Genomic DNA, 20,152 nt, shown 5'->3' on the forward strand with positions numbered 1-20,152 from the left:
AATGCTCTATTTCACTTTTGAGTTATGAACCACCTCACATGCAACTATGGAACATCAAGATCTCAGCACCCAGTTTCATTGGTATAGCAGGGGGAAATGACAGATTATCTCTGCTGGATTTTAAACAAGATCAATATCCAGAACTATGAATGAATGAATGGTGAGAGACAAGGCTTTGGGCCAGCAAAGAGGCCTTGTTGACAAACATGTCTGGGAATGTGGGGTTAGTGGATGTTGACATGTCACATATTGACACTTTGTTGAGAAGCCTTAGACTGGACTTCACCCTTCACTCTCAGCACTGGCCCGAGCCAGAGCCAAAACAACTTGCTCAACCATCATGATCAACACACAATTCTTCAACCAGATATTCCAATGGCACATGTAGTTTCAAACCATTTTTTTTTTTTCAAACTCATGGCTTCAACTTTAATACTATCATACACCAATAGTTATTAGTGTAAATAACAATACGTGTATGTACATGTATGCTTGGGGTTTTACGTGGTACTTCACAATTTTTCAGTCATATGACGACGAGGACTCATTAGGTGTGTGTGCCTATACTGTCTCTTCTTGTAGCAGGACGAGTCCATGCTTCGAAAGAGCTGCAGCCACTGAAGCATCATGCCAAATACACCAGAAATGACATCCCCAGCTGTCACATTATACTCTTGGGTCTCCCGACTTCGAGGCTGGCTAATATCTGTACAAGTATGCATGTCTAATAATATAAGATATATGTACATGTACATATGACAAAAATTAGCATATACATGTACATGTATAAGTTGCTGATGAAGTGCAAAGGATAATAATAATAAGAGAAACTTCCAGTCCTCTTTATGAGACAAAACCAGATTGGTTGGGTTGACCAACTTTGGGACTTCACAAAAAGTATAATTTTAATATGGGTCTATGCAGAATAATATTCTCAGAATATGCTTGAGAAAACACCTTGAAAACATGCAAAAAAGGTTGGAGAATTACAGTACACATAGAACTACCACAGAACCTTTTTCAGTGCAATATTTTTCGATGTCACTAAAGACGCAAACTTCATGAAATTGTCTGTGTAAACTACTTCTGTTTAAGTGTTTAAAAATATTGGTTGCAGATGTAGTTGAAAAATTTTAAGAACTAAGGTAGTAAAATATCATAATGACAATCTACACGTATTTACTGAATGATGTTTCAAATTAATTTGTTTCTGAACTAAAATTCAGTTGTTAAAGACACCTGTCTTTAGATAAATCTGAGATAAATTATTGTTTGAGTGCAAGCAAAATGATCACATCTCATTATTGTAAATTCCATAGATCTTGTCAAGAGCCACAACTGGATCTGACAGGTTTGACATCTGCCCACCCAATCAGTCAGATATATATATACATGTACATGTCAGGTAACATCCCATAAACAATGCAATGAGTTTTGCCCTGAGTGCAGGTAAACAAGCCTGGATGACCAACCCTTGGATCTTAACCTTCAGCTAACCCCTCACCTTCCCTGACCCATTTCTTTTACCCTAGGACAACCGAGTACAAAATCTTTCTAGCGGTAAACATTGCCTGGAGTAGTAGAGATGTCAGGTAGCAATGAATTCCTGGCTAAGATGTTTTGTCACTAGCTGGGCTGAGATCCTGGTATATCGTGTACGTCAACACAAACCTGACTAATCACAGGTTACGGAGGAAGTGTTGTAAATGTGGGGGTTAGATCTACACGTAGATATATTTATGTGCATGTACACATGTAGGCAAACCTATCCTTTGTAAACAATGTATCTCTGCTACATGTGATCTGAAAGCAACGTACACTCGGGACACGTACTAGTTATGTTATGACTTAATACTTTCCTTCTAATGAATGAAAACAGAGGGAACTAGTTTTTCTATATCCTGGACATAATTCCTAGCCATGAAAATCAAAACTGTTTATCTATTTACTGACCCAGATGAAAATATTCTGCAAGTGTATAAAACAATATCTGAACTTATCTATAATACATTTTTAACACCATACCCCACTTTAAGAACAATGCATGTTGACTGTTCGGTGGTCTACATGTGCTTTTAAAGATCTGGTAAATGAACTAATATTTTGCTCAAAAAAGTGAATTTTCACAGGCAAATAAATGTAATAAAACATAACTTTTGGTGCTAAAAGTCACATTTTTCCTTCCAAACAAAACCCTGATACATGTTTCTAAGATCACTAGAATCCTCAGAAGCCGGCTAAATGTGCAGCTTAGTCATGGGCCAAACTGTAAGCCACTTACTGTAATACAGGTGTTTTTATATGCCACATCACCCTCAAATCAATCCAGCAGGATTTTCTGAAGGTTCAGTAATACGCCACTGATGTGACAAATATTGTAATAAGACGTATTAAAAAACGGATATTTCACAAAACACCGCAGACGGATGGGCTTGGTACATGTGACTAGTTACTCAACTATTCCATCTGCTACTGTGCATCCAAATAATGTGATATTTAGTCTATTTACACAAAGAACACAAGTGCATGTAGCACTCCAACTGCTTCCTGATGGGAATCTTGTGGGGGTGAAGTTCTAACATTGCCATGGAAGCTTTCTTGTGAGCTTCACTGAGTTCTTTGTTGCTTTTAAGTGTGGCAGGGCATACATGTACCACCTTCTTAATGGACAATCTTTTCAGCTAAAACCGTTTACATTCGCACCACAAAAGCTTCCGTTCTTACCTCACCTATGTTTACCTGTAGTGGATTACCTATGTACACGCAGAATGTATATATGTGGATAGATATCATCAGTGTGTATTTACACCTGAGACATCCACTTCCCTCTGAATACAAAGCTGTCAAATTTTCTGTTCTCTACAGATCAAACTTCTTCCCAGTCTACAAAATTGCCTAGCAGTAATGGACAAGAAACTGATTTCTTGTTTAATGGACACCTGTGAATCATCACATCTGCACCACATACTTGTAAGCCTTTAACCTCAATCTGTCAACCATTAGATTTCAGTTTCACTTTTCCTATAAGTTTGTTCTATTACTGGTACATGTAGTAAATGTATTTTTGAGAGTTCTGTCTTATCTGTAAACTTCATTTAAACAGCTAAATGTACATGAACCTGACAATTATTATCACCATCGAGGTAACCTTTACTGCTTTACAGGGTATACTCAAGTCAATGCTTGAAAGGGAATGGTTGGGGTGGGGGTGGGTGGGGTATCTTAGTCTAATTCCCGTGTCTTTTTAATAAGGGCCAAATTTCTTCAAACAGAACTGTTCTGAGCACTCAGTAGATATTGTGATAGTTTGTTTATTTGTGTAAATTATGCAATATCTACTCCATCCAAAATCAAAAAAGGTGATTTAATACCTGGCAGTTCAGTTTGGGTCTTGTTTACCAGAGATAAGTGGGTATATTTTAGCCTGTAGGCAACCTTATAACAGTTAGATGCCAACACACTTTTCCCTCTGACAAACACACCCAGTAGCTTCAGGTATTTCACAGAATTATGACAACAAGGGCAGCACGCACCTAACAATCACACATCCACATATACCTGAAACACGCTCCCTATAAAAACAAATACTTACAAATGTATGGATAATGCCATGCCACAGTAGGCTTGCTTTCAATGTACTGTACTGTATATCACTATAATAATAATAATGGTTGTGACACTGTACAGTATAGGCATTCGTGGATGAATCAAGCCTGCAGCCTTCCATGAGGTCTGCCATCCCACTCCCCCACATTCAAACACCTGAAATGAATTTACGCTTGCTACTCTACATGTACATGTAATTGTATGCCTGGCATGGCGATTGAGCGAGTGCTTGGGGTGACCACGACGACGAAGGAATCCTTAGAGTACATGTAATGTGCCTCCTTGTTGCAGGACAGATTTCCACCACTCTTTTATCTAGTGTTGCTTCACTGACACACCTTATCGAAGGCAGGTAAGGCGCCCCGCCCGACCCTGATACAGGTCTCGATCCAGGATTGACCCTGGATCTACCGCTCCTGAAGCGGATGTTCTACCACCGGTGCTATCGGGGACGGTACCTGGCATGGGTCAACTCCAGTTGAATGCAAGATAAAACAAGCTGTATCCAATAAATGCATTCATTCTTGAAACTCTTTTAACTGCATTTAGAGATGTAGTGAAAACACAAGCAACACAAGACATTGTGAAAATATTTCGCCCTGCAGTGACCGACATTATAAATAATACATGTCTCATCACCAGTAAAACAAAACAAAGTAACCATATAACATACATACACGCAGACAACACTATCAGAGGTAAGGACATCCTTCTTATGTTCAAATTGCCTACAGCTACAGACCTATAACACTGTATAGATAGATGTACATGAAGTATACCTGAACCATACACAGGCAAAGAGAGCTCCTTGTCAGTTGTTAATATGATATGTGTGCTATATAAATACGCACTCTCAAAAGCACACAGAAGCCTAAAAAAACGATACCTTTGATGTCAACACTTTAAACGCTATTCTCATAAGAAATTAATCAAACTTCACAAAGAAAAATAACTCAAGACAAGTGAAACTAAACTAAGGTTGACAAATTAATCAGAATCGAGCATGGAAAAATGCTAAATTTTGGGGGGAAATGTAGTGTTACATTTCTGTATATATAGGAGTGATGTTACTATGCACCAACACACTCATCACATTCTGTACGATTAATAGGACATGATTTAAGTGAGACAGGCTAGAAATATCATCGGTACAGTTAATATTGTGCTGCAAATGATAGGTACCCTAGGTAAGAGCTCAGTGATATCACCAGATGGCAAATGGAAGGTGCGGGCGATCATTTGATTAACTATATGTACAGCCACATGTATATGTAAGTCCAAATCTAAAACTGTATACCAGAGAAATGTCACAATAAGTATCAACAGATTTTTTCACATTACATATTATCTTACGTGCAAGTGCGTGCGTGTGTTCATAAATTTTTTTGGGAAATCTCATCACCAGAAATAACTGGATTTAGATGTGTAGACCTGAACCTGTTGGTGAATCTGTGCCTTCTACCACACCTTCAATGAACCACTCTCGGACCAACTGTGTTGTCTCATACAAACATTTAAGTCAATTGAGACAGGACGACGTAGCATCATAAGAATTGTTCAAGATGGATCACCTGTGTAATTTTATTAGATGCACTTCATTACAATCCCAATATAGTACAATACACCACATTCATTTTTTAAAAAATACATGTACCTGTACAAGAATATATAAAATTACCCATACAAACAAATAAACCACTCATCTGTCTACGTTCTCTATGAGGTATGTACATGTATCTTCTAACAGACTCTAAATTAAAGACTTCAAAATCATGTAAACCAATAGATATATATATATATATATATATATATATATATATATATATAAGTTGTATTCTCTCGTTTCCTGGGCATTTACATTTTTTGAATTGCTACCTGATCAAAATCTGAGTTATTTCCTCAAACTAAATGTATTTTTTCTCTCATTAAGCATGAATGCCTAAATCATATACACATGTAGATATTTCAGCTCCATCTATTCAACGATCACATAAAATGAAACCGGTGTGTAAAACATCTGTGTACATGTAAAAATTGTATCTACTTCAGTTTTAGCTGATTTGTGTTTTATGTTGAACTTAAGGCTTTCAGTGTATGTACATGAACTTAAATTTAGATGACAGTTGTCTAGTTTGTTGGTGAGAAAAAAAAATCTAAGCAGTAGAAAACCGCAAAAACTGTCCTTGTCATGCAACTGTCAAACTTCCCGACAAGGCTGCAGCTGACCAGTAAGAGCTGGATATGATCTCAAGGATTATTGGTAAAACTTAGGACGTGGGAGCCACTGGGCTCAGCAGACATACATGTACAATGTACACGTAGATTTGTGGATTATAGATTTATATGTACATACATGTACATGTATGTACATTCTATGCAGTTTTAGTACATGGAAAACGATGAATGAATAGAAATGTCCCATGTGCATGTACGTGCTGGTTCTGGAGTTACAAACATCGTTCCTTCCAGGCAATTCTAGTCAAAGTAACAACGGGGAATTTAAAAAAGTAAAAAAATGAAATTTTCTCTCTCTATACAGATATACATGTAGATAAAATACATGTATAGTCAGAAGTTTATTTCCTCATTAAGGATATTAATCAGGGTGTCAATATGATATACTCCACATCCTGTACACCAGTGAGTGTCATTCTAATCAGTTTAGAGCAAAGTAGGACACATTAAATGAAGGGCCACCCTAATAAGTAAATGCACATGTACATGTATGTGCACTACTGGTATACCCATGAAGTGTACCACAACAACTACATGTAGTTCTGCATGAGTTATTCTCATCTCCTTCAAAACCAACATTGACAGCCTCAAGGTAAGTTGTGTATAGGTGTAAATAAACTGAACAATTCTGCATTCTCTATTAAATTACAGCGACCACAATGTATGTATATGTACATATGCTTTGAGTTTAACCTCGTACTTAATTTTTCAGTGATGTGACGACATTAGGTGTGTGAACATATACTGTGTCCTCTTGCGGCAGGGGCAGTCCATGCCGCCAAAGTGCTGACACCCCACCAGGTCACATTATACTCACACAGGGCCAACTACATGAAATCATGTTTCCTTTCTCTAACCCCTCAGTGCCGAACGAAGCAGCAGCAAGGACCATTTTTAAAGTCTTTGGCATGGCTTGACCTAAATTTGATGGCAGATGCCCTAACCATTTATTAGGCCACCGAATGAAATTATGTACATGTACATGTGTGCATAGATTTAGCCGGAATTTGAAATCAGGACATCTCATTTCCTCTGGCTAACTCCACGTGTGCATGTGACTTATTAAAACAGCTACTTGTAGTCATGAACGTGTACTTTGTTGTAATTTAAAGAATCTTTGAAGTGCACATAATATAACTGTAAAACAAGACAAATGACATACCCCTTGACTTCCCTGGAACTGTATGGTTGGTCTTCGACTGGTTCCATCCTGTTTAAAATAAAAGAACAGAAATTTGTTGTGAAAAGTACACAAATGTAACCATATCAATTACAATTGATCAATTTGTTAAAGTGATATTACAGCTTTCTTTATACAGTAATATTACAGCTTTCTTTACACAGTGATATTGCAGTTTTCTTCATAAAGTGATGTTACAGTTTTCTTTATAAAGTGATATTACAGCTCGCTTTACAAAACGATATTACAGCCTTCTTTATACAGTGATATTACAGTTTTCTTTATGAAGTGATATTACAGTTTCCTCATAACCTGATAACATACTTTCTTCATAAAGTGATATTACAGCTTTCTTTATAAAGTGATTTTACAGCTTTCTTTATAAAGTGACATTGCTGCATTTTTCACCAATGACAAAATAAAAATAATTTGATGTATTCAGGCTTGAACCCAGAGTGTTACATTTTTAGAAGTTTTTAAAGATCGCATTTGTGAGAGGCAGCTGGGTCAATGTGCTACAGAGGCCACTAATTAATTAACATATTCATGTGTAAATGGTGTACTTGTATGGGTACATGAGATAGATTTACTGTCTGACTAGAAATAAAAACCAGTGTGCTGTAAACTGAAAGTTCTGCATAATTTTTCTGATGTGAACAAAATAAAGAAAACAAAGAGTATATATATATATTTGTTCCATAAAACAGTTTGAAAAAATATACAGAACACATGTACTCAATCCTTAACGTTTCAGGGTGCTCCTGTCAAATCAGCAATTATATTTTGTTTTGACATTTTGAGAACATGACACACATGATCATTACAAGTATCACTTATCTTTGTTAAACAGAACAAAAATTAGGTAAAAATAGGACTACCACCTCAAGCACTTCTGATTTAAAAAATAAAAACAAAAAAAAGACAATTTTTATAAGCTAGAAGCCTCCCCTAGCTTCTAGATAACCAAGAATGCTATCTGCCTGAATCATACAAGCATGACGAGTTGGCAATAGCAAAAAGGCCAAAAGAGGCAGGACAGGTCCATGTACGGTACAAAGGTACAAAAACATGTTTTTGTATGTCATTAATATCTTATTTGTCAAGCCACATATACTAAACTACATCCAGAAATACCAAAACTTCAAATGAAGTCAAGAACAAAGACAGCTAGAGTTTGAAGCTCTTCTCATTTGCATGTTCCAGCACATGCCTCCACTCTCAGCCACTGTCTAGACTGCAAGATTACAGACAGATTCTAACCATACCATTACATTTACATGTATATTCATAACAATTACACAAACAGACAAAACAGAAATGCCTCCGCAGGTACATGTTACACTGTAAGTTCATACAATAGTTCAATGAACTGTTCACCACTGTACATGAAAGCTGCATGTGATAAAAAGGATATGTAAATCCATGCAGGAGTAAAATGTTTGCTAATTCACAAGTTTTAAAGAGCTCACACTAATGATGACTTCAAACAGATGACATTCACAAGATTCTTAATTTAAGACACACATTCAAGGATTCATAGATGCCAGAAACTCAAAACTGAGTTTTTTTCTGGTCCAAATTGAGTATATTTATATGTTAAACACCGTATCTATAACCCGGTATTGAGTTTAATTCTGCTTTAGTGACCAGTAATTTGGTGAGCATGAAAGTATATATGATATACCGATATATTTCAAATTTACAAATTTCATTTGAGGTTCATATCTGAACATTTTATTGTTGATACATACATATACTTTTACAAGTATATTGTCCTGATCAGAGATATACATTGTAAAATAAAACTGTATAATAAAACAGTTATAAACCATAGTGGAGCATGTTCAGTAGTTGGTCGTTATATTAAAGGAAAGAAAGGAACTAACAAACATTATATCAAAAGTAAACATGTGCAAAAAAAAAGGAAAAGGGGTCTAAAAAATGACCTAAATTTTGCTCGCATCTGTGCATTTTTAGAGGCAAATAAATGTGACAAAACATTATTTGTGGTGCTGAAACTTACAATTTTCCAGTAGGATATCACCACATGTTCCAAGAAAACCTTAAAACACCTTTCTAGAATCAATAGAACTCTTAGAATCAGGAAAAATGAGCAAGTTAGTATTGTAGGAAATTTATGATCATTTCAGTCAACTTTACGTGTTATTACTTATTTGATAGTTGTCTAACATCATACATGTATTTTGAAGTAATCACTTAACCAATGGCAGCCATTTTCAAATGTTGAGAAAACTATCGGAGACCAACAGTTCCAATGAACTTCATGTAAGGCCGCACAATTGAGCACTGGGATTAAACCAATATCTTGGCCGTACCATTTAAGCAACTGTAAGGCAAGAACCACAAATCACTTCTATTTCTGACATGGAAAATCAGTGCAGTATTCATATATAATTTCTCTTGATATATTAGACACACTGTACATGATCAGTACATGTATGACAGTTTCTCTCTACAAACAAAATAAGTCCATAAAACATCTAACTTAGAAATCCCACAGATCAATATACAGAGGCACAAATAAATGTAACTGTCATTTATTAGGCACAACAAACATGTACTTGTACCTGTACCTGTAACAGTTTGAATAGTACATATATTTGAGTCATCGATCACAAATGTACAATTATCTGATCTAGACTAAATAAAAGGCAGTTGGTAACTAATTGTCTATACATGTACATGTACCTGCAGCTAGATGCATTAGCCTGGTTAAATATATACAATGTACATGTACACCTAACAGACAACCCAATCAGCCAGGTCTTAACAATCAAAGCTGATATATAAGATATATATACCTACCTACGTATATTTTAGGTGTGTCAACAGGAGATGACCAGTTTTGGCTAGTCCACTCATCAGGTCAAACTGACATACACAGTTTTATGTATCGGTATGATATGTAAAAACCAGTGGTATTCAAGCACTCTTTATTATATAAATCAGTGTAGGAATTACGATCTAAGCCAGCTACAGAAGACTCATTTATTAGGAAAAGTGAATAATCTTCTTAATGACAACATGTACATGTATTAATACATCTTGAAACGTACAGTCTTTCAGATCCTCAATGTCAAACAAATTCTTATGAGCTTGCAAGTGTTGTATGAAACACAGACAAAATAACAGAAATGGGACATATTTACAAGTACCACCATAGTACATTGGTTGTGGTGATAAACTTCAGGGATTCAAAGACTATTAAGTACTATATGTATTTAAACCACGCTACTGAGATGAATTCTCCATAAATATGATGACGCATGAACCTTGTCGAGCCAACGTGAGGAAAGGTTTAAAATATTGACAACTGGGAAATTATTAATTATGCTGTATCTACATCTACTGGGCTATCGTACATGTATATCATATATTCCTCCTTAGATTTTCTAAAAAATTACTCAACTAAAATCAGGAACTTTTGTCACATTAATATACTCAATCAAAATACATTTTGTAAATTCTTCATAAAAATTAAAAAATTACCATCAAAATGCAATTAACTTTTTCTCATGGCATTTCTAAATATTTCTAAATATGAATAACAGGTGCTCCAAATTTTCAGAAATTGACAAAGCCCTGATATACAATATCATTAATTAATTTGGGTTATCTATTGTTGCTGAGTGCTCTGTTAGTGTAGATGCATGTTAGAATTAAGACATTTTTCCAGCCTCTATAAAAAAAAAAAATAATAATAATGCAGAGAATACAAATGACAGCCATTTACTGCAACTTTCAAGAAGACACGCTGCAGGATATGAATAAATGTTTCCCCCTTTGTAAAACAGGAGCCTTTTCTCTTTTATAAAAGAGGTTGATATTACATTGTAAACACATCCATTAAAAACATACAACAATCATGTATATATATTTCTGTATCCATTTTAAATAAAAGTTTAAAAATAAATGTAAAAGTTTTAGAAATTAAGATTCAGGTTTGATAGTAAGATAAATTTATAGCTGTTTTTCTGTGAGCTGGCTTACTCACATGTTTTACTCTTTTTCTTCATTCCATCCTACTTGCTTTTTCACAGAAACATACCTGTTTGTCTCCTTGGATTTTTTTCACAATACTTATGCACGTGTATGACTTGCATCTAAAACGTGACATTCATACAGAAATCGAAACTCCCTAGTTTCATAAACCTACATCAAGATCACAACAAACTGAAACTTAAAATTCAAATTAAATAAGAAATCCGGATACTCACTAAACTTCAAGTATTTACAAACAAAAAGATTCTAAAACTGACCTATTTAACTACAGATTACAAAGTAATAGTATGACAATAGTAAACATGAGCTTGGAATTTTTTTTACATTTTTTTTTGGCCCTGTTACAGAATATCATAGTATTCTATCTGTATATTTTGATACCACTGTGACATAATCAATTTGCTACATACACCTTCTACACTTTAGGTTTAATAAAGCACTGAGTGAGTGGTCAGACTGAAATCTGGCTGCATATCTATTACAGATTACACCATACCAACCTACATGCTCCCAAATTCCTCAAGCATTGTGCATGTTAATACACGTTTTTCATTTGGATTTCGAAACAAAAGTACATACATGTAGATTGGACTGGGCAATTTTAGGGCCTCACAAAAAGTATAATTTTATCTGTCTACAACAGAATAATACCTTGAGAATATGCTTGAATAAACACCTTGCTAACATGAAAAGATTGATGAATTACAATACATGGATTACAGCTTAATATTTCAGTTTAAACAGCTTTACATTCATAAAAGTTAAACAAACCAGGTCTAAATTTTTGGATTGTCTCCTTAAATATATTTCTGTTGTACATGTACATTTCACTATAAACCCAAAACAAAGTAGAAAAAAAAGACATTCTGTATTGTTATATGTAGGTATATATGTGTTGGTAAACTTCAAAGAGCCAACACCTTACCTGTTGTTTGTCAATCAATGCACAAAGTAACTAAGAAATAGAATGATGCAGCAAGTTTTAAAATGACACATTGAGAGGTGAATTGGGGCTTCGACACACAGCACATGTGCGCATGTATTCCCAATCACAAGATCAAGGCAACTGGTAGTAGGATTAAAACATCTACAGTAGAAGGTAAATGGCTTAATTGTGAACTGAGGAGGAGGGCAATGGGAGGGGGGATGTCTTAACATAATAACAAATCCAACTGTAGGATTAATCAAAATTACCAGCACTTAAATTAACTTTACCTGTATTAACTTATTATCTGTACTGGTTAATCTAAGTGTTATAAATCCCATTTGTTGCACAGCATGACTGTTACATAGGTAAGCCACTGGACTAACATTCTAATAACACTCGTACATGTATGTCCCTCAATCAAAACTTCTCATGCAATGGACCCTACATCTTGTCCGTGGCTATGTTATTCATTTTGCTTAATTCTAAGAGGTTTATTTATCTAAAAAAAAAAAAAAAGGTGTTTTGAGGTTTATTTGGAAGGTATGATGATATCCTACGCACAAATATAAGTTTCTTATTTCATTTATGCTTTAAGCCATATTCAAGAATATTTCACCTAAAGAATAACGAGGTTGCTGTCAGACTTTCCCATGTGCGACCAGAGAGACAGCCATCAAGAGCTGGATTTGCACTCACTGCGACCACACGTTAGGCTCCAATATAAGTTTCAGCACAAAAAAAAATTGTGTGTACATGTATAACTTGTATTTGTCTCTAGCACACACAAATTTTTTTCTTAAATACAGCACATGTAAATAATGTCAATAGCTACATCTACCCTGCCACAACATTTCAGAGCATGTCCCAACATCTACATACTAAACATGTCCGAGTACTTGCACATTTACATCACTACATTTAAAGTATTACACACTATCTGCAGTGATGTTTTATCTCAATGATACTAACTGAAAGCATTTTTCAGTGGCATTTAGAGTTTTGCTTCCTGAAAATTCAACAAATTTCTGATGAAAAAACAGCATTATAATTTTTTGTTTGGTTTTGTTGATTTCTTGTAGAATTGCCCCACTGCAATGCAGTAACAACTCAGATCACTGAACAATCTGATGTGTTGTATGTTATGCATAATACATTACTACATTATGTAAAATTTCAAATCTTTCAGAAAATCTGCAGTCCACATGTAATAAATTCATATCAGAGATACTACGACTACAAGTTCACGAACGGCAACAAAGTGGCTTATCAGTTTTGGAGAAGATGAAGGGCGTGATTCTGCATTCTTCCCCATTATCATCAAGCAATTAATTCTGTCCCAGCAGATAAGTGTATTAAGTCCAATGTCAGTGATCGAGGTTATTATGTAGCGAGAGGGATTGGGGGAGCCCATCAGGATTGGGGGGAGGGGTATTTTCAGGCCTAATTCTGTGTGAGCGGCCAGGTAACAGTCTCACCTGATCAATAATAATTAACAGCTGTCAGCAGACTGTCAACAAGGTTAACTCCATTAATCATATGTAGCTGCATATCTTAGCAGACACGTGTTTACACCTGTAGTCTATTTTATCTAAACAAAGCACAGGTCTGCATGTACATGTATTTTTGAATCTATACTCCATATAGTGAAAACCTTCACAGTTTTGATAATGATCTGAACAGAAACATACCGACAGCATGTGCATGTCTAATAAGGTACAGGTATTTTAACAGCCTTGGTGCTAAGCCAGTCTGAACTCCTGGCATCTAAACAACCGTTGGCACACACTTCATCTGTGCCTTCCTTTGTTAGGCCAGAAAAAGCTCTCCATACTTTTCATGTACAAAAACTTTGAAGATGTACTGTAATTCTTCAACCTTTTCGAATCTTTGCAAGGTGATTATTCAAGCACATTCAGAAAGCATTATTCTCTGTAGAATGCTTAAATTATATGTTTTGAGAAGCGGTGAAACTGGCCAACCCAGCCCATGTTGTTCTGTCTCCAGCATCAAATTGAAAAAGAGCATAACTCACACTCAAAGTTGCTCTTTCATATGCGAAAAGGTTCTGGAATTCATAGGGTTCAACGTATTGTATATGCATAGCATTTGTTACACAATGTACACTGACTCTACATACATAATATACATTTAGATTTTGTAACTGTTGCATAATAAATGTGCATGTACCTATATTTATTAATCTATTTATTTGATTGGTGTTTTATACCGTACTCAAGAGTATTTCACTTATACCATGGTGACCAGCATTATGATGGGAAGAGCCCAGGGGAAACCCACGACCATCTGCAGGTTGCTGACAGGGCAAGCCAGCAAGAGCTGGACTTGAACTCACAGCGACTGCATTTGTGAGAGGCTCCTGGGTAATTGCTCTGTGCTGGCGTGCTCCCTCTCGGCCTCGAAGGCCCTGCATGTACCTATACTCTACATCTAAATGTACGTATTAGAGGTACAGCTTTAGTATTACTGAGCATCGGCTAAAATAACCTTCTGTGAACAGGTCAATCTGGTGTAGTCATGTTCCTATTAAACTGATGTTAACTTCAAAGTTCACAGCTTAAAAATAAATACCTGTAACTCACTGATGTCAAATTATTTGTGTGTGTTACTGTAGACATCTACTTGTGTAGACACAAATACATCCCTTGCAATATCTTCCTGTGATATTATGACACCCTTAGCTCAGAAGACTGACACAGAAATCCTAATACAGTACCTTACACCATAAGCTTCCCCTACTGTCGCTTACTGCCATCTGCATCCTTTTCTAGATAAAACTTTTAAAAACCATTCATATCCCCTTTGTTTTTTTATTCTCACAGCAATGGCCACCAGTGATTCTAAATGCATTACACGTACATACTTAATACGGTAATGCAACTGAAACTATTCTGGGGTCAAATATGCACTTTCACAAGGACATAAAGGCCTTAATATGACACTTTTGATGATAACATTTTATGCTTTTCTAATGAGACATTAATAGAATGTCAGAAAAAAAACGTCATTTGGTCCTACATGTACATGTATATTGTGGATCAATCAATTAATCAGAATCATTCAAAATGTTCCCCACTACAAAACTCTAAAGTAAACTGAAATGAAATGCAGCAATTTTCAATAAACCTAATCAAATTTGAGTGTACAAGACAAAGAAGGTTGTAACAGGTTACTTTTTTTTAACTTTAGGCAGTTGTATTTGAGCATCCATGTATATGTAACTGTCATGACTATGTAGATGATGAACATACCTGGCTGACCGGAGTCAAAATTTCTCTACACAGCCCACAGGTTTTTATTTCCTAAGGATGATTATTGCAGTCTCAATCAAGACTTCCAATGAATTCTTACATGTACATGTTGGAAAATAAATCAAACATGCATCTATAAATTTAAACGTAAGTTTTGTACAATATCAAGTGTTGATACAATAAAAGCGGGAAAGGGGAGTGATAAATGCAAATGAGTGGCGCTAGGGGTAAACTGGTAGTTCCATACCCAGATTCAGTGTTCAACAGTAGCTTGTAACCCTATCCTCTGATTGACAAGCCTGAGGGAAAACTAAGTAACATTAAATAATTCATGGACAAAGGGGTGCATCAGAGGGTAAAGACTAATTTACATGTGTTTAGCATTGAAGCATCTGCTAACAATGGGTATGTGAGTTTTCAGCCTCCTCCGTTATTTCCTTCTAGATGGTAATGACCGGCAACTATTTAGGGAGTTCAGCTCTGCCATGAATACAATTACATGTAGATGTGCACACACACACATACACTACATGTGATTAACTAGCACAAATGAACCCACGGCTACACGTCGATGTATGATTTAATAGTTCCGACTTAGATGGAATAAAATAATTGTCCAGTTAACACACAGCCAGCTAATTCTTCTAATTAATTTACCAGAGACAATCCTTATTCTAGCTACATGAATACTGTGCATGTATAGCTCATTAATGTCGTTGGCATATCATCAGCTCATGTTGCCAAAATACTTCATCGTTGCTCAGTAATTCTGCTTCAGGTACAACGGTACTGTCATACATGTGCATGTGGCTCCTCATGTGACAAAACTTGCACAAAACTTGAATGTGATGTGTAATGTTTGGAATCTAAGTTTCACTGTACATTTGCCACATTCTAAAATCTTTGGACAGGAAGAAAATCTTCAATAAATGCATCACAAAACAGCTGTATAAAAACTGCTTACCACTTAATGCAACACTGATAGTATTTCCGCCATAGTATTATGGCGAGCAGCATGAAAAAAATAAAACACACAAAAAACTACAGAACTCAGACTACTGACCAAGGTCAGCTTTTCATTGTTTTTTTTTCTTTGTTTCAACAGTGAAAGGATCCCCCAAGAAGTAGAAGAAACGTATCAATCCCAATTTCTGTTAAACACTTAAGTTTGCGAATACTCATGTATAAAGACATATGATGACATATAATCCATGAAAAAAAATCACAGATACTGTAATATACATACAAGTGATCCAGCACATGAATGTAAATATGCAACATAAGAGTTAAGAGAAAATTTTCAAAATTCCACAGAAAGATACATGGCAAGATGGAAGCAAACCTGAAAAGGTGTAACTGTTATTTACAACTCCTGTTGAATCTCTGGAAAAGATCTATGAAATCTAAAGAATTCTCATCTGGCAGGTTCAAGAGCCCAGATGAATTACATGTAGGGAGATGACAAATGTTGCTGTGTTTCGCCCATGAATAACTTGGCAAAGAACAAGAACATTCCAATCTGACATTTCTCTCATGATTCGTACAGGTTCTCTCAACCTCACCACAGACAATCTCACAGGTTAGGCAAGCGAGGAGAAGGGGAAAAAAAAAAAGAGCAAAGAGAAACCTGAAAATCTATTGCACCCTGCTGCTGAATTTTTGCAACAAGTGGCAATGTCAGGATTATGGATACAGTGATCAAGTCCATGTGTTGGCTAGGAGCAGGTCATGAGAAAGGCCGAACTGCAGATGCCTTGGCCTAATCCCCTGAGTAAAGCCTCACAGCAAAAACTGCAGTCTACAACAATCCTCACCAAACTATGTTACGTAACACATACTGACTGGGAGCCTACAGCCATGGTTTTATTACTACCACAGTTTCTCTTAAGACAGGAGTCAGCCACTTGTGTCACTTACATGCAGTTTACATTTCAAATACACATGTAATACATGTAAATAAAGGCCATCTGCAGTACAGTTAAACAGCCATCCACATAAAATGTGGCAGCCCTTCACAGTAGCTCTGTGCCAATCAGCCATGACCAGTGCTCTCAACACACCACAGGGTCCTGTATTATACAAACTGACCAGCTTAAAACAGCATGAAGCAGCTGCAGTTGTACTGTTTGTCCCAATGATCAAGGCCAGAATGCTGTCTCTTCACAAAACACTCAGACTAGACACTGTGGATAATGTACATGTATATGCATGGGCTAAGTAAAGCTCCATTTACAGACTTGATAATACAACATACCTAGTTGGCTGCCCTACTTTTGGCTGCTGGCCAACCTGTATTTATAGTATCGGGACTGCTCCTTGAGAGAAAAATAAGTACTAGTCACTTCTGACATCAGCTGGACACTTACCACTAATATTAATAATTATCTTCACATACATGTGCACGTACATACCCATAAAATCTAATACACACATGATGTACAAATTATTTCCATGAAATTAGCTGTAATGATCTAAGGCTGGTGGTTCAAAAGTATATTGAAAGTCCTGGCTTTCAGAGTGTTAATAATAACAATCTCACCTTTAATGTACATAGTCTGAACTATGACTAATTTTAGGCTTATAACCTCAAACAATGTTGAATAGCTTGCTGAAGAATTTTCTGCCATAATATTAATGTATTACAGAATACCAGCTCTACACCAGATCGTGATGACAATCACATAGCATGTGTATTATAACCCTAATGCTTAGATCATTAATCATGTACCGGCATCTTAACATAACTGGGTTAAAGAACTTGTTCTATTTAATCTGTACACAAAACATGTCCGCCACAGTTAAAAAAAAACCCTTGCATTTATCACCACTTGCAAAACCATTTAAATCAAGTAAAGTGAACTGAAAACAATGCCAGGTCACCTCAAAGTAAGAAAACAGCTTCATTTTAATTTTTGTCACCCGGTATCACACCCAGTCCATCTGCTTAAGTTGTGTCTCAGGCCAAACTATTTCAATACTCTGTAAACACCTTATTAATTATCTGACTACTTTCACTCAGTCATAAATGAAGTGAAAAACAAGCTTGTGATTAGAATGTCACAACATATGGACACCCAAACTCAACCAACAATAATATCAACGAACAAATATCGATCATCAAAGGCCCAATTCACTTAGAAGACAACAAATGTTAACAATTTGTCATACGAATTGTGAATCAAAAATGTAGAAATTCTACAGTCCTGGAAGAAGACGTGTCATACCACCAGACAAGTAAAGTGTACAGATGTTTGGTATCTTAGGATGTGAACAGTGAGTTTATATCGAGCTGTAGGCCTAATTTATATACATTATAAACTGGTGGAAGATATGTATAATATGATCACTACTGATGCTTCACATCGCACAAGACTCATGTTTAATGTGATCCCTAAATGATGTATCCACCCTTCCAAAAATCACAACAAAATTAAAACATATTCTTAAAAGGAATATAGTACCAAAAACAGCATATCCTTCACAGATGGAAATATATTCACAGCGAAGAATTAATAGCAAGGTTTTCATTGATGTTAGAAAAGACTTTAGCTAAACTACGTTGTTCGGATTGAGTTGACGTGTTTTAAGTCTTGTGCTTGGCTATACCTGCCATCGAGGGAAAACATATGGTGGGCATTTGAAGTGGAAATATCAATGTTTGAGAAAAAAAATAACACATAACTAACGCTCAACGTCCAAGTCCGATGTCACTATAGCCAGTTTGTTCTGGAAAGGATTTTTAGGATAGTACAAACCCCCGAAAAGTCATCTTAAAGGGCCAGAAATGTACACACTTGTTACGTTCAAACTGCGAAGCTTGCATTTTTTGCCCGACTTCTGACCTGTTTTCAAGCTCGAATTAACGCTGACTTTTCAACAAATATGAGTAGCTTACCTTAATTTTACCAAATTCTTCAAAAGCTTTTAACGAAGAATCTGTTAGCTTTAACTGGATGACACTTTTCGAGCCAGAAGCGGCGTTTCGTGAAGAGAGCCCATAATTCTGGCCTTCTACCAGAGCCGCCATGTTGGGTCTGGCGAACGGTCGCCGTTCAACCTTAGGCCAAGGTGAACTTCCTGTGCATGTTGAGCTGAGCCAATGACAGCGTTATGATCCTATGTATATCGGTGTCTATGGTTATCGGGAATGGGGTTTGACAGGTCGTGAGTGCGCCGGACCGGATCGGCGGTTACCGAAAGCGGCAAACGCATAATAAAGAAAATCACTGACTGTCTGAAAGTGAAAAGTCCTAAGTAATAAACACAACTGAAGGCATACATGTATATAGGGGACTAACATATATTTTGCATGTACGTGTATATATCTATGTATATTTTCTATGTTATGACGCTCACTTTTTACAGTCAAGCTTATCATCCAGTTCGGACCCTTTCTTTGACTCAGTCGGTGTGACTGGTATAAGAACTAGGTCGCGAGTTCGAATCCAGATCATTCCGGTTTGGCTGTGTCCCTAAACCAAGAGGTTTTCCAGGAAGGTATGGGCGAAACACTTAAAAGTGAATCAAGTTCATTACTACGGAGTTTAACAGGCACCAAATATACATATATAGCCACCTATATACATTGGCCTGAATTTCACAGTCGGAGAAAGTTTGAATATAGTACATTAATTAAAACCTTTGTTAAAGCCCGTGTAATAATGTTGGTTTTGTAACATCCATATCCTTATGCATCACGTGATATAGATCATTGTAAGCGTACAAAATTTTGAGGAAAAAAGCAATAATGCTAATAATAGAAAAGGGCTCATATAGAGGCCCTTACATATATACATGTACTTTATATTTTGGCCTGATTATATATGATGTTAAAATGAGACGAAAAATAAGTAAAGAAATGCTATGCGGGTTACACACATAGCATATGAATAGTAGATTAATTATCTCTGT

General features: G+C 36.1%; 1 protein-coding gene across 1 annotated transcript in view; it reads right to left on the minus strand.

Annotated features, from left to right (window-relative positions):
- The window catches only part of LOC135472477 (RNA polymerase II elongation factor ELL-like), a 32,382-nt gene extending 13,114 nt beyond the window's left edge, over nt 1–19,268 (minus strand). Inside the window, exons 1-2 of the mRNA XM_064751996.1 lie at nt 19,137–19,268; nt 7,004–7,051 (exon numbers count right to left, since the gene is read on the minus strand). Coding sequence (XP_064608066.1) covers nt 7,004–7,051; nt 19,137–19,268 — 180 coding nt within the window. The remainder of the gene's footprint in view (nt 1–7,003; nt 7,052–19,136) is intronic.
- Between the last annotated feature and the right edge of the window lie 884 nt (nt 19,269–20,152).

This window comes from Liolophura sinensis, chromosome 8, assembly GCF_032854445.1.
Source record: "Liolophura sinensis isolate JHLJ2023 chromosome 8, CUHK_Ljap_v2, whole genome shotgun sequence".
In the NCBI taxonomy this organism is placed as follows: Eukaryota; Metazoa; Mollusca; class Polyplacophora; order Chitonida; family Chitonidae; genus Liolophura; species Liolophura sinensis.